Below are 14,041 nucleotides of genomic sequence, written 5' to 3'. Positions count from 1 at the left end.
TCACTGCTGGCACCCATCGGATAAAGGAGGGATTGCTGGGGCTAACTTGGCCTTGGATTGCAAAGGGCAGCTGCTGCAGCAGCTGTGAAATACAGAGCAGGGTGCTGGCCCCAGTGCAGGGCTGTCATGGGGAGGAAATCTATAAAAAACATCAGAAACACAAAATACTGCTCCTTCCTACCTCACTTTCTAAGCATCCTGAGAGACACTTGAGAGCTCGTGCTGAATGTGTGCCTGGTGGGAGTTTGTGCATTGCAAACTCATCTGCCAAGTCACATCAGGTCTGAGTCTCAGCACTTACCTCAACCCTCTCCTGAGCCTCGTGCTGCTCCTGTCCCAGCCATGATCTCCAGCAGGCTGGAAGGGCACGCAGCCCACGGGGAGGGAGCTGCTGGCTCTTAGCAGCCCAGCACTGTGAATTCCAGTCTGGAGCCAGCCAGCTTCCAGAGGCTCTCCACAGCAATCTCCCCAGCTGCTGATAGGCCAGGACACAGTGAGGGTTAACTCCTGCATGGTTTTGCAGCGACAAGCTCAGGATCTGCAGCACTGAAGATCACAGCCCAGGGACATGCACAGAGGTATCAGCCACACACCTGCAGGGGCTGGGCAGAGGGCTCTCACCTTGCTCCACCTCTCTGCCCCCACTGCAGCAGGGCTGCATTACGTGAGACCCCGTGGAAGCAGCACACTTCACAGCCCCCCCAGCTCCCTTGCACACACACTCACTGCCTCTCCCCATAGGGCTCCCATTTCTACGCACTCTACCAAATGCTCCTGCACCACTGCTGGGCGGACCATAAGAACACCAGCATCTGCTGCAGCCAACAGCTGCAACCCCTCAGTGTCCCCCAGCAGCTGGATGAACTCTGGAATTTGAATGTAATAAAGCAGGAGAGGCAGAAAGCCAGAGGCAAAGTATTTCCTATTTCACAGCAAAGCTCCTGCAGGATAGGATGGAGGAAAAGAATGCAGCTCTCATCAGCCGCAGTGAAATGCTTCAAGGAACACAGCAAAGGTTTATGGCAGCAGTGCATCCTGTGAATGCTGCTCTGTCTGCCTCAAAATCACTCCTCTGCCTCAGGCACCCATCAGTGCACCGTCACTCACCGTGCTCTGCTGCTCCAGGCTTGGGCATCGCTGGTCCCCATCACACCGCAGCTCCAGCAGGCTTTTTCCCTTCTTCCAGAACGATATGCCTCCCCTTTTTCAGAAAGAAAAAAAAAGAGATTAAAAAACCCCAAACTTCTTCAAAATAAAGCACGACATTCTTTTAAATGCAAGCCATTAGCAACGAACCCTCCTGTTTTGTTATCAAAGCCCATCAGAGATGTTCAACCCTCTCCCCTTCCAGCTGAAGGTCCCAGAATGTCTTTAAAAGCACCAGCTTCCTGTCCTGTTGCACAGCACAGTCTGTATTTGGTTCTGAGGAGTCCCATGGGCTGCACCCTGCCTGCTGCAGCTGTTTCACAGCACTCTGAGCTTCCTGTGTCCTATTCCAGGACTCTGCCCTATAGAATCACCCTCTCTGTGCAGCCTGCTGCTTCGTGCTCTGCCCAAGCTGCTGGCCTAAGCCTTCAGAGCTGCGTCCAGCAGCAGGAGCAGCAGTAAAGCAGCCTCTCCCCATCCTCAGAACTCACAGACAGGTGCCCATGGGTGAGCAGCACCGAGCTCCAGGGACCAGAAATACTGCAAAGACATTTAGCTACAATTCCTACTGTGAGAGCAGAAGCTAGAACAGCCTGTGTGTAGCCAGGGGCACAGAAAGGTAAGGAAAACACTATTACAAAAGTTAGGTTATAAACGAACTGTTTCCAAGACAATGCAGATCCTGTAACAGCAGCTCCATTCCACCCCATCAAAGCCATGTGAGCAACGGCAGCACAGTGCTGTTTTCAGGTACAACACCAGAACCACTTTTCCAGCAGAGCTAACAGGAGCCAGCAGCTCACAACAGGGTGAGCACACCGCAACGTTCCACTCCTATTTCTTCATAAATACATGGATTGCTCCCCCCTCTAATTGGCTCAGAGAGAACCGTGTTTCATGAGGATGTGAACACACACAAAACCCAGCTGATGGATGCCCTTCAATGCTGTCTCATCACACTGAACTTAATCTATCACCAGAGAAATGTGATTGTTTCCTTGTCACTCTGACCCATACTAATAATGCAACATATGTAGAACACTTCAGATGAATGAGCTACACTCGCTAATGCATGCAATGCACTCACTGACTACTTGAATGATGAATCCATGAGCAGCATGCTTGACTGAAAGAACTGGGTTTGCTCAGCTTTGGAAAGGAATTTTTATTGCTCTTTAATGGAAGAGTGATAATAGAGAAGGCTCTCTTCATAAATCCAGTGTTTAGAAAGAAGGTAATGTGCACAGGATGAAACATAGGAAATTTCTGTTAGGTACTGGGACTTATTTTATTCTTATATCATAGGATAGGTCAAATACCAGACCTAAAGAGGCTATGGGGCTTCCATCCTCAGAGAAACTCAAGCCAAGACCCTGAATGTCCTTACCAAATTGAACCTCCTTTAAGCATGGTGGTAGGGTTTCTGCAACCTCAATTACTCTCTGATACCGAGTTTAAAAACACAAGAAAGCAGATACTTTGTTGTACTAAGAAGTTAACAAACCTCAAACCCATAAAAATTATGCAAGCAAAAGGAGCCCAAAGAAACTGCAGTATGATCACCTTACTGCCTGATTCATCACTACCAGCACAGAGCACTCGGGTAAACACCTACATTTTTCATTTATTAAGTTATTATTTTCTCTTCTAGCTGATCTTAACATGCAGCAGTGGCATTAATAAGCACCTCAATGTCTGTCAAATAAGACACATTTCTAGGTGCTCCACTTATCTCCAACGTGCTTTACAAATACTAATTGTTCCTTCACGCCCATCCTCCCCCTCACCAGTAAGGAAGTTGCATAACCCCAACCACAGGGCTGCTCACAGCATCACCACCCCACGAGGAATTTCCGAGCAGGGGCAGCCATGGGGCAGAGCAGAAGTGGTGTAAGCCCAAATAAAGACCTTCAACCCCACGACATGTGGGGCACAGAACCTTAACTCTGGAAGATACCACAGGAAAGAAAAAGGCAGCACTGAAGTGAGTGCAGTATGAGCAGTCCAATGCTCCTGCAGGCTCATTGGGCTTTGCAAACTCACCTGTGGTCAGGGCCATGTCCTCAGGTGGTCCCAATTGCCTCTTCTGCTCAGCTGCCATGTGACACAGCTCCAGGAGCACTGCAATCAGCTGCTGCTGTGCAACACCTGGACAAGGCCAGAGGACACTGCTAGAACCTCCAGTTAGTGCTACACCTGCTTGAGCCAAAGCACACGGTCAGAAATTATTTGCTCCATTCTCACCTGAGAACAAAGCAAGCTTCCCAATGCCTCTGAAGCACCTACAACTGCTTTAACAACAGCAAAAGTGCCAGGAAAAATATCCAGAGCCCAACTCTGTCATTATTAGCTTGGGCAAAGGCAAAACTACACCAACCAAAAACACGACAGAGAGAGGAGACACATTTATTCTAAGCACAGTCCACTGAAATCAAGGAGGAAACATGAAAGTCTCTCTTGCCATCAGCACAATGGCACCAATCCCACTCGTCACGTCCGTTCCTTGCTGTCAGTCTCTGGGGGGGGGTCCCCACTTTCTCCCTCTGTAGGACGGCTCTGAGGGCCAGCATCTGCCACGTCTTCTGGAAGCAGCTCCAGGGCTTCCTCAGCAAGCACACGCCTCACCTTCTCCCCTTTGGCTGCCAGGATCTCCTCGATATTCCTTAACAGCAATGTGAGAGCCAACAGTGATGCTACAGCAAAGGCCAGAGGGAAGAGCCTGGTGCGGGGCTTTGCTCTCGGTCATTAACATCACACAGTGAGCTGACACACGAGTACCGACAAGAAATCCTTCTATAAGCCGTCTGGGAAGCAGACAGAACTATCCAAACCTCCTAGGGCTGTTCTTACCCCTTAGGATCAATAATTCAGCAATTACTGCAAACCTCGTTTTTAAAGGGAGTGAGAAACCAACGAGGTTCAACGAGCTGACAGCATCTCTGAGATGCTCACAGGTGGGGGAACCCAGCAGCGACCGAACGGAGCCTGAGGGAGCACCGAGCAGCACACGCAGCGGCGCGCGCGATGCCCGCCTCCCAGCCCGCATCCCAGCCTGCTCCGCGGCGCGACGCCGTGAGGAGCCGCGTGGCACGCAGCCCCGCCCCGCCCGCACCTCTTGCCCTGCAGGTCGGAGAACCAGCCCAGGTTGTCGGCGATCACGTGATGGCTGTGGCAGCCGGGACACGTGACGATGACGACGCCGCGGCTGTAGGCCAGGCGGGAAATGTTCTGCGCCGAGCGGCGCCGACAAACCTGCGAAGCGCAGAGCGGCGGCTCCCGTCAGCAGCGCGGCACCGATCCGCGGGGCCGCTCCCCCTCCCGCCCGCCGCCCCAACCCCGCACCTTGCAGGTGTACACCAGGCGGTAGTGCGATGCCTGCAGCCGCCCCACGCTGTCCGGCGGCGCGGTGCACGCATGGCGCGGTGCCGGACGGTGCCGTGGAGGCGCTGAGGCGCTGAGCGCGGCGCGAGCGGCCGCCCGCCAAAAGCGGCGCAACATGGCGACCGCGCAGGCGCAGAAGGGGCGGCGCTGAGGCGGCGCGGTCGCTCCTACAGAGACCGCCTTCCGCGTCCGTACGTTAACGGCAGTACTTTAAACACAGAATCACAGAATGGCCCGGGTGGGAAGGGTCCACAAGGATCATGAATCTCCAATCCTCACACTTAATATCAGACCAGGCTGCCCCGTTCCCCATCCAACCTGGCCTTGAACACCTCCAGGGATGGACGGGGCATCCACAGCCTCTCTGGGCAGCTGTTCCCAGCACTCTCAGAGCAAAGAACTTCCCCAACATCCAACCTCAATCTGACCGCCCTCAACTTAAAGCCATTTCTTCTTGTCCTGCTGTTACCTACCTTATCAAAGAGCTCATCCCCCCCCTCCTCGTTGTAGGCTCCTTTTAGCTACTGAAGGCTGCCATGAGGTCACCCCACAGCCTTCTTTGTTCCAGGCTAAACAAGCCCAGCTCCTCAGCATGGCTTCGTAGGGGAGGTGCTGCAGCCCCCTCATCATCTTTGTGGCCCTCCACACCTGGACTCTGTACACCCAAGAGCAGAGAGGGACAACCACCTCCCTGCCCCTGCTGCCACCCCTCTTCTGATGGAGCCCAGGACACCATTTGCCTTCTGAGCTACAAGCACACACTGCTGGCTCACGTTCAGCTTCTCATCCATCAGGAAGAGCAGGTCCTTCTCCACAGGGCTGCTCTCAAGGACCGCTCCTTCCAGTCTGTATGGGTGCCTGGGATTCCTCTGGCCCAAGTGCAAAACCTTGCACTTTGCTGTGTTGAACCTCATCAGGTTCACCCAGGTCCACCTTTCAGGGCTCTTGAGGTCTCTGTGAATGGCATCCCTTCCTTCTACCATGTGAACCGCACCACTCAGCGTGGTGTCATCAGCCAACTCGCTGAGGGTGCACTCAATTCTGTCATTGATGTCATGTTAAAGAGCATCAGTTCCAAGACAGAGCCCTGGGGGACGCCGCTCATTACCAGCCTCCATCTGGACATAGAACCATTAATCACCAAACACCGTGCTGTTTATTGAGGGATCCGAAATGCTGTCCAGATGCAAACCGGAGCCTCAGCCGGCCCCTAGCTGCCCTCAGTGTCCGTGTTGTCGCTGCCTGTGCTGGGCTCCCAGTCGGCCTCAGGGCGGCTGCCAGGCACCCTGCGCAGGGCACGCTTCCTGGAAATGGGACTGTGTGAAACTGAGCCCTGAGGGAACCAAGTGTGGGAGGGGAGAGCCGTGGGATGGGGTGGGATGGGGCCCGACCTGCGGTACCGCTCAAAGCAGTCCTTCATCCTCCTCCGCTCCTTCTCCGACAGCTCCTCGTGGGCTGAGCTGCACTCCTCCAACTGGAAAAAAAAGGCAAAGAGATGAACGAGGTCGCGCTGAAGCTTGGATCGATATTTTTATCACGTTGGGCACAGCTGCTGCGTAAAGATGACCTCTTTTAAGGCTGAGGTGCTCTACCTGCTGAGCCCCTCTTGGATTTGTTTGTGCCCCGAATCATTTCACTTGGAAAAGAAGGGGAGAAAATGGAAACTTGTGCCTTAAAATGACAAAGAAGAGCTGGTTGCTACCACAGCCCATTGTTTGGGAAGTACTCCAGTGTGTAGAGCCAGCTTTTCTATCTGCTTGGGCCTGCAGTGCAGCGCGCTCATTCCTGGGCTGTCTGCTCTTGTGTCCAGGATGCAAACACAGTTTTACCATGCTTACTATTCTCTTTCAGTTATAAATTTGAAATTCTGTTTCCTGTATCAACAGTGGTACTTGCAGACAAACTGAAAAACGTCCACATCCAGAGAAAAAGGCCAGAAATAATTAGAAATTTCTAAGCAAAGTTGAGAAATACCCAGCAGATGAGTGCTCTGCTGTTCAGAGTTCATCCTCTTGCACAAAATGCTTTCTGGAAAAGCAGCAGCTGCCTCTGTGTCCCTCATTCCTGGTAAATCCATCATCAACAAGAACATGAAAAGTTACAGACCCCAGTCTGACTAAAGAGAATCGCTGTGGGCTCTTACAGAGGGTGATTCTGCAGGCAGATTGCTTTCTCGAATGCTGAATTGCTGGTTTTGTTCTTCACAGCAGTCTTCTAAAGGAGAATAAAAAAGCAAATCACAGTTTCAATCATAGTTGCCATGTTGAAGTAACTTCTCCTTCCACCAGCTCACCTAACAGTAATAGCTGTACAGTGTAAGAGCTGCCCAACAGTACACAGCATCAACAGCAAGCTGAACCCAGGCCTCAAAACATTCAGTATTCAATCTCGTGATCACTGCACAAGACCTGGCTCATTTTACTTGACCTCTGAGTCTTGCTTAGGGTGATGGAATTCCCCACAGGATCACCAGAGACACCATCTGTCTAATTTCTGCTTGTGGAGGAGCAAAATGAACCAGTGCAGAGCAGCACCTCTGTCTAACATCACTAAAAGAATAATAATGGACAGAACAATAAAAAAAAAAAAAACAAACCACACTAAACATTAATCACAATTTGTCCCTGCTCCCCAGCAGCTAAGATGTGCATATCAAGATACTCAACAGGTCGTATTGTAGCAAAACTCCTAATGCAGTGATCAGACAACGTGGTGTGCAATTTTGATTTGAGTGAAGTAGAGCAAGAAAAGGCTTTCTGTTTCAATGTGGTAGCTCCTGTGAAAAATCTGCCATCTCATTGAATGATCATTTAAATCTTTCAGGAGAGGACCTTCCTTTCCTTCATTTTGCAACGTTTCGAAAGCAAATGTCAAGTTTTGAAGGACCCTGTTTATTCTCTGCACTGCTGAATCGTTTCCATTGGGGCTGCAGAACCAGTGACAGTATTAATTATGTGGTTCTGCTTTTGTGAAAATAGCCTGCAACGTAAAAGAGAAGAAATAAATGTCTCTGCAGAAGGACACATGGTTCAGCTGGAGTGGAAGGAGGCTTGTTCCATTCTCAGCTCAGCCACAAACACAACAGGAGCTGTTTCTCAAAGGCATTGTGTACCCGGGTGATTTTTGCCAGACAAATTCAGAAGGCAGATGACTGAAAAAAGTCATCTTTTGACCACAAAGTAAATAACACGTGGAGATTTTTCCCTCCAAAAAGCTGCACAAGCATTCACTGTTCCCAGATGCCGGGAACACGATCTCCTTTTTTGTAGGTGAGAAGGATAGCAGAATGCCTCGGGGTTCCAGAAGCCTAGATTTACATGCACCTATTCTGAGTCATCTCAAGGAGGTGCCAAGCATGCCCTGCTGAGCAGCATCACTCACAAACTGAGTCCTCATCAGTCAGGGTACCTCTTCTGCACTAACATAAAAAGCATTCCTACTCCTGTCCCTCTGGGCAACCCCATCAAGAGCTGTACTGGATGTTCTCCCCAACAAAAGCCTTACTTTTAGGCAGGTGCGTATCTTCATCTAGACGACCATGAAGAGTGAGCTATTGGGACACAAACAGATCAAGATCATGAGAAGCACTCCTTATTCTTTCTCAAATAGTAGCTAGGAACAAATGCAGGAAGGTACATAGCCAACCTTTCCCCACTGTATCTTGCTGTAAGCAAAATAGGAAACATTCTGAACTTGAAGCTGCATATCCACACACAGACTTATCCTCCATGACTACAGCCTCAAACATTTTGTCTCTAGATGACATGACAATATCTACCACAATCAGGTTTGAACTGAATTGGAAAAAAACCAACACCCTTTACTACACAAGATAATACTCATTTTTGCCTGTCCTCTCAGGGAGACATTAGAAGCAACACAAAATGATTTGAATCTTCTGGTCTGCTTGGACTCAATAAATCTTATCACAGGTGCATCCCCAGGTGCTTAGAAGTCTCAGGACACAAGAAGAAGCTGCCTTTAGCCATTAGCCTGCTTTGCTACCTTTGGACTTGATGCCACTGCCATAAGCCTGACCCCAGAGAGCAGAGTGCTGTTACTTTGGGCATTAAGACAACTGAGGAATTGCAAACCATCCCAGGAGAAAATAAAATGTAAACAAGGCACCCTACTCACATCCTGGGAATCTCTGGAGGAGGTGTCATCCAGGTCAGAAGTCTGAAATAAAACCATTAAGTTCGTCATTCCTCATGAGCAAGTAAATGACAGCATTGGAATATACAGGAGACCAGAAGATCCAGAAAATGGCAACGTGGACTTCCTTCCTCCTACACTCATCTGACCATTTGGAGAAAGTACATAAGATGCCACACTAAGTAAAAGTCCTCAGACGTCTAATTTAATTCCATGAACTCTCATACCCTGCTCCTGTTTCACCCAAACGGCTTGTGCAGGCTCTGGAGTTCACTTGTGAGTAGCTGCCAATGCCAACGACCTCCAGAAGCACTCCAAACATGTAAGGCCTCAGCAAACCAGGGTGAGCTCATAAAAACCACCGTGTCTTCCTTTTTTCTAAACAGTACGTGCACAGGAATGGTTACCCAAGCAGGTGGCCACTGCTTGCTGAAATCAGACTGGTTAGGTCTCAAGGTCTCAAAACAGTTTTAGTTGGGTCCTAGACTCAACTTTTCAACTCATCATACACATGACAACCCCCACAGGCATACCAGTGCAGGTAGCTCCAGTTGCAGCCTTTTCAGCTTGGCTTCAGTAGCCAGTAGCTGACTCTCCTTTTGGAAGAGCTGCAGCTGCAGCTCATCGCATCGCTCCCCCAGCTCCCGAATCTGCTTCCGATAGGCGTCCCTCTCCATCAGGTTCTTGGAGTACTGTGCGTAGAACTGTTCCCTGGTCAGCAGTGCCTGGTGTAAGAGGCAACACATCACACAACACCACATTCAGGGTTATGATATCTGTCTGCTTCAAGCAGCAAGCCAGGGATTAGCAGCAGCTTCTAAAGGAACGTTTTATCACCTGGTCTCTTTCTGAGGCCACTTCCTCCATCTGCTGTAAGACAGCTTCCATCCGTCTTTTATACATCTGGGAGTCCTTCCTCAGAGACGTGCACTGTAGTTCAAGTATCTCTTTTTCCTCTGCACACTGTTGAGACATGGCCTGTGGGATTCTAAGCTAGAATCTCACCACTTCTGCTCTATACCACAGATTGCTACAGCCAGACTTCCCTGCAACACGAAACTCAGACTGCCCTTTTGGAGCAAAGCCAACCAGAAGACCAGGCAGTATGACTAAGAAGCCTACTGACACGTCACATTTACGTGTACCTGAGCTGCCAATCATGATAAAAGCTCCCATCACCCTGCAGCCTTTATCTGCCCATCTCACCCCGCTGACCCCCAGCAGGGATTCGTACTGCACCACACACTTTGTCTCGGAGCACCTCGGCTTGGCGCAGCTCCTTGCGAAGGTGGTAAATGGTGTTCAGCAGGTCCCGGCGCTCTGGTATCTGGCTGGCTGTATCTTTCTGCACAGTCTCACAAGAGAGCTTCTTCTCCAAATTCTGCTCCCTGGCAACCTGCTGGACAAAAAAGAACGTGAGATACAGCAGCCATCAAACTCCAAAGTCCGACGTGCTCTCTGTACGACTTGGGAGAACAAGCCCATAGCCGACCCACCAAATATTCAGCACAGCCCCATTGCTGTGCTGGCTGCAAAAAAATAATTAATCATTTCTGAAGATTCCTCACCCAGTCACCTCACCAACCTGGAGAGTGTTCTCCAGCTCCTGATTCTTGGCCAAAAGCAACTCCTTCTCCTGCTGGATCTCCCACATCACTTCGTGGCTCGGACGTTGCTCTATGGCATGCTTCAGTTTCATCGAGTGCTTACGCTCTAGTTTGCAGTCGTCCTCAGCCTTCATGAGGCTATGCCTCAAGCTATCAATCTACAAGGCAGTTCAGAGCTCATCAGTAACAGACACAAAAGTCTGGTTGCAAAAGCAGTTCTCTCGTGGCAGAGTTCCCCATTCCTCAGACAAGCACAGTGCAAGCTTTTCCCCAATTCTATCTTCCTCAGGAAGCTTGGTGTTCTGGGGAGCTGAGACTTGCCTTTGTGCTAAATGGGTACAACATGCTGGTTCTACACTGCCCCTGTGAGAGGGCCCAGTCTCAAACGAGGGGAAGACTTAACTCTTCAGAGCACAGCTTGTAATACATGGGCCTACAGGGCTGAGCCAGGGACCACTACAACATACCACCTGCCAAGGAATATGCACAAAACCTCGTAACAGACTAGGCCACGCCACCCCAGACACATCTGACACACAGCTCAGCCCCTCAGGGATCAAGTAAAGAAGGAAGCTTAAGAACGGGGTCACTCACCTCTAGCAGCAGGTCCCTGTTCTTCATGAGGGCGCTGCTCTTCTCCTCGCTCTGTCTGGCGTAGCTCATTGCCAGGCTGTAGTTCTCATCCTTGCACTTCCGCAGCTCCCTGCTCAGACTGTCCCTCTCCTCCTTCATCTTCTGCACCCGCTCTTGGTGCTTGCGGAGCAGGCTGTCCCTCACCCACATCTCTCTGATCATGTTCTCTTTGGTGTGCAGCCACACGGTGAGCTCCTGGGCCTTCTGCCGCTCCTCCTGCACCGTTCTCTGCAGCTTTGTAATCTCGTTCATCAGGAGCTGGCTCAGGCCAGATTCCCCAGCTGTGTCTGTTGGGTGGACAAGTATCAGTAAACCGCTGCCCTGTCTGCTCCCACAAACACACACACACCAGATTTCCACCCACGTATCACTAAAAAGTTTCATTTCAGAACTCAAACATTACCTATAATCAAAGAGAAAACCCTGCTTGGCTCCTTCCCAGTTATTTTCTTATACAGCTGTGGATAATAAAGCTCGAGGCTCTCCATGAAAGCCTCAAAGCCCTTGCGCCCTGTTCGCTGAAGAATGTCCAAAAGAACACCTGAAACAACAGCAACGGTTCCATTAATTTATTCCTCTCTTTACCCATTTCTATCAGAGCAAAGAATTGCCCCAATCTCCCCAAATGGTGTTTCTGTGGTCTGAGCTGGAAGAGCCAAGGCTGCGTTTCACCCACCTGCTTTGCGTTTGCGCATGACCAGGCTGGGGTCATTGAGAACCTGTTCCTCATCATCATGGTTTATCACCTGGCACTGGCGAAGATAAGGTGTTATACGGGAAGGATCTATCACAGAGATCAGCTTCACCCGAAAGTTTTCCAGGCTATTCCAACATGTCTCATCGTTATCTTCTTCCAGCATGGCGGTGAGCGAGAAGTGCCAGTGAGCTGCTTCGCCCTTCCTTAAAAAATGAAGACAGGAAACCAGAAAAAAAAGCAGACTCTAAGCCTCGGGGGAAAGTGTGGGTGGTGGTGTTGAAATCAAGTACACAGTCTTGAATTTAATTCCATGAGTTCTGCTGCCACTCACGGCCACCTCAAGATCTCATCTGTACAGCCTCAGCACAGCTTCAGCTACTGCGCCTCCACAGGTAGGAAACAGGCAGGTAAACAAAACCCAACATTTCTGTGTCTAGACTTCTATCTGAAGTCAGTTTTATCAATTCAAATAAGAAACTGGCATTATTTGTACCTCTTTACCCCTATGTGACAAGACAATTCCACACTGAGCACCTCCTGAAATCCTGCTCATTAATTACTATGCTCACGTCACAGGTACAAACTGGCTGCAGTAGCTGTGTCATTTCCAGCATCTGCCAGCAACCTCAGCATTCATGTTTTCAGTTGGTTTGTAGGACTGGGAGCAGAAGGGGAAGAGTTCTGACTACGCAGGGGCTGAGATTGCACACAGATCTTACTGCACCTCTCCAAGCACTCATTTCTCTGCTCCTTCATGGAACAGGACTGACACAAGACTAACAGGTCAGTAATTATTATGGAGAAAAAAACCCAAAAAGCCCACCTCACTCTGCCTGACATCAAAGCAGCCCCAACAGATCACGAGCAGAAAAGCATTCCCCTGTTGATGAGAAGCACACCCTCCCCTCAGAACTGTAACAATAAAAAATCTGATCAAGATAAATCATTCTGCATTACATGGACCAACCTGGGCCTCTGCAGACAACGGCCTTCACTGCTCTTCTCCTGGTCTGTCTGCTCTGCCTCTGCAGAAACCTGCCTGGGCTGCAGCTTTCCTTTATACAGGTCATTCCAGGAACCAATCTGTGAAAAAAGAGGAAACTACTCAGCTACCCTCTGAAATAAGAGAAAGAAGAAAAAAGGAAGTCAGAAGGGATGATGGGGGAGGAGGATGAAAGCCGATGACGCTGCAAATCACCAGCATTGCTTCTCTTACACTCACTGTGCCTTGGATGCTCAATCTTTACCACTGCTACAAGCTACAGTCAGGAAAGCTTCTTTGTGTAGACCAAGAGTGAAAAATAAAAAAAACAACCAGGGACAGATCCGTCCAGCTTACTTCAGAGCACAAAGCCAGCACAGATCACACGTACCACCAGCACCCGGCAGCAGCAGCCCTGCAGTGAATGGCACACAGAACAGCGGGCAGAGCTTCTGCTGTGTGCACTTCTTGGAAACGAGCATTAGCTGTAGCAGTTTGTGGAAGACAGAGCACACTGCAAGAGGAAAGCCATGTCAAGGTACTTCTTCCTGCCCCACTAATTGCTTAGTACCCAATTAGAGTGATTTTTATGTCCCACTGCCCCTCTTTTGCAGCTCTGCCTAAAGGGGCCTCACAGAATTGCACACTGAATGTACTGCTGTGACTTGGGGAGGCTGGGCAATGCAGTGGGGGTGAAGCTTCCTACAGCACCTTCCCACTGATTTTTACCAGCTTTGACTCAGCTAGCCCTACACCTCTCTGTAAGACAAACTGCTGTTTTGTGAATGAGGAAACGAGCTTTTATTGTGATTTGCTGATGGCTGTATGGGAAGGCTGTGGAAGAATTAGGGAAGAATCAAACCTGTTCAGTTCTGCCTTTGTAGCTGCCTGCATATTCATTCTCCGCATTCTCTCTGGCTTGCTTTCATGTAGCCTGCAAGCTTCGTTTCTCTCATTAGCAATCACACTCATCCACATATTGCTACAAGCAATATTTACCACAAAAACACAGAAGGCACAAATAAATGAGAAAAATAAACATCTGTATTTCAACCAGTACTCGAGACTCATTTGATAAAATATTAACCTGCTTCTTACTGAGCAGCATTCAGTCAGCTGTCAAACAAAACATCATTACAGCATTAAAAAAAACATTCAATGAACCACATATTCTGAACACAGATAAACATTCACATAAACAGGGGGGAGCACAGCAAGGAAATAACCATCAGTGCTGGCTTCCCCAGGTCCCCAACAATTGTTACCCCGCAGCACTCGTGGCAAATGCTAGGCTGAAAGAGAACAGAATTGCTCTGTGCCTAAAAAACACCCCTCCAGCAGTTTTGTTTCATTACTTGCAGCTTGTCTAAATGAGCAGACTTGTTTTTTGGTGGTGGGGAAACCAGCCTGGATGTTTCCCTCTGCCCCTCAGCTCTGCCT

The 14,041-nt window shown here is 49.6% G+C and overlaps 2 protein-coding genes across 2 annotated transcripts; both read right to left on the bottom strand.

Annotated features, from left to right (window-relative positions):
• Positions 1-3,636: 3,636 nt before the first annotated feature.
• On the bottom strand, positions 3,637-4,644 carry DNLZ (DNL-type zinc finger; the record flags this gene model as incomplete). Its single annotated transcript, XM_079544566.1, has 3 exons — positions 3,637-3,808; positions 4,259-4,398; positions 4,489-4,644. The coding sequence occupies 3 exons, from the start codon at positions 4,642-4,644 to the stop codon at positions 3,637-3,639; spliced, it is 468 nt and encodes a 155-aa protein (XP_079400692.1).
• A 1,093-nt stretch (positions 4,645-5,737) lies between these two features.
• Positions 5,738-11,782, bottom strand: CARD9 (caspase recruitment domain family member 9; the record flags this gene model as incomplete). Its single annotated transcript, XM_079544713.1, has 11 exons — positions 5,738-6,001; positions 6,671-6,741; positions 8,032-8,077; positions 8,665-8,706; positions 9,216-9,407; positions 9,520-9,638; positions 9,889-10,081; positions 10,268-10,447; positions 10,884-11,209; positions 11,326-11,463; positions 11,599-11,782. The coding sequence occupies 11 exons, from the start codon at positions 11,780-11,782 to the stop codon at positions 5,738-5,740; spliced, it is 1,755 nt and encodes a 584-aa protein (XP_079400839.1).
• Positions 11,783-14,041: the final 2,259 nt, after the last annotated feature.

This window comes from Tetrao urogallus (assembly GCF_951394365.1).
Source record: "Tetrao urogallus genome assembly, chromosome: 19".
NCBI lineage: Eukaryota > Metazoa > Chordata > Aves > Galliformes > Phasianidae > Tetrao > Tetrao urogallus.
The sequence above is the reverse complement of the archived record's forward strand: the minus strand, read 5'-3'. Positions and strand labels throughout refer to the sequence as shown.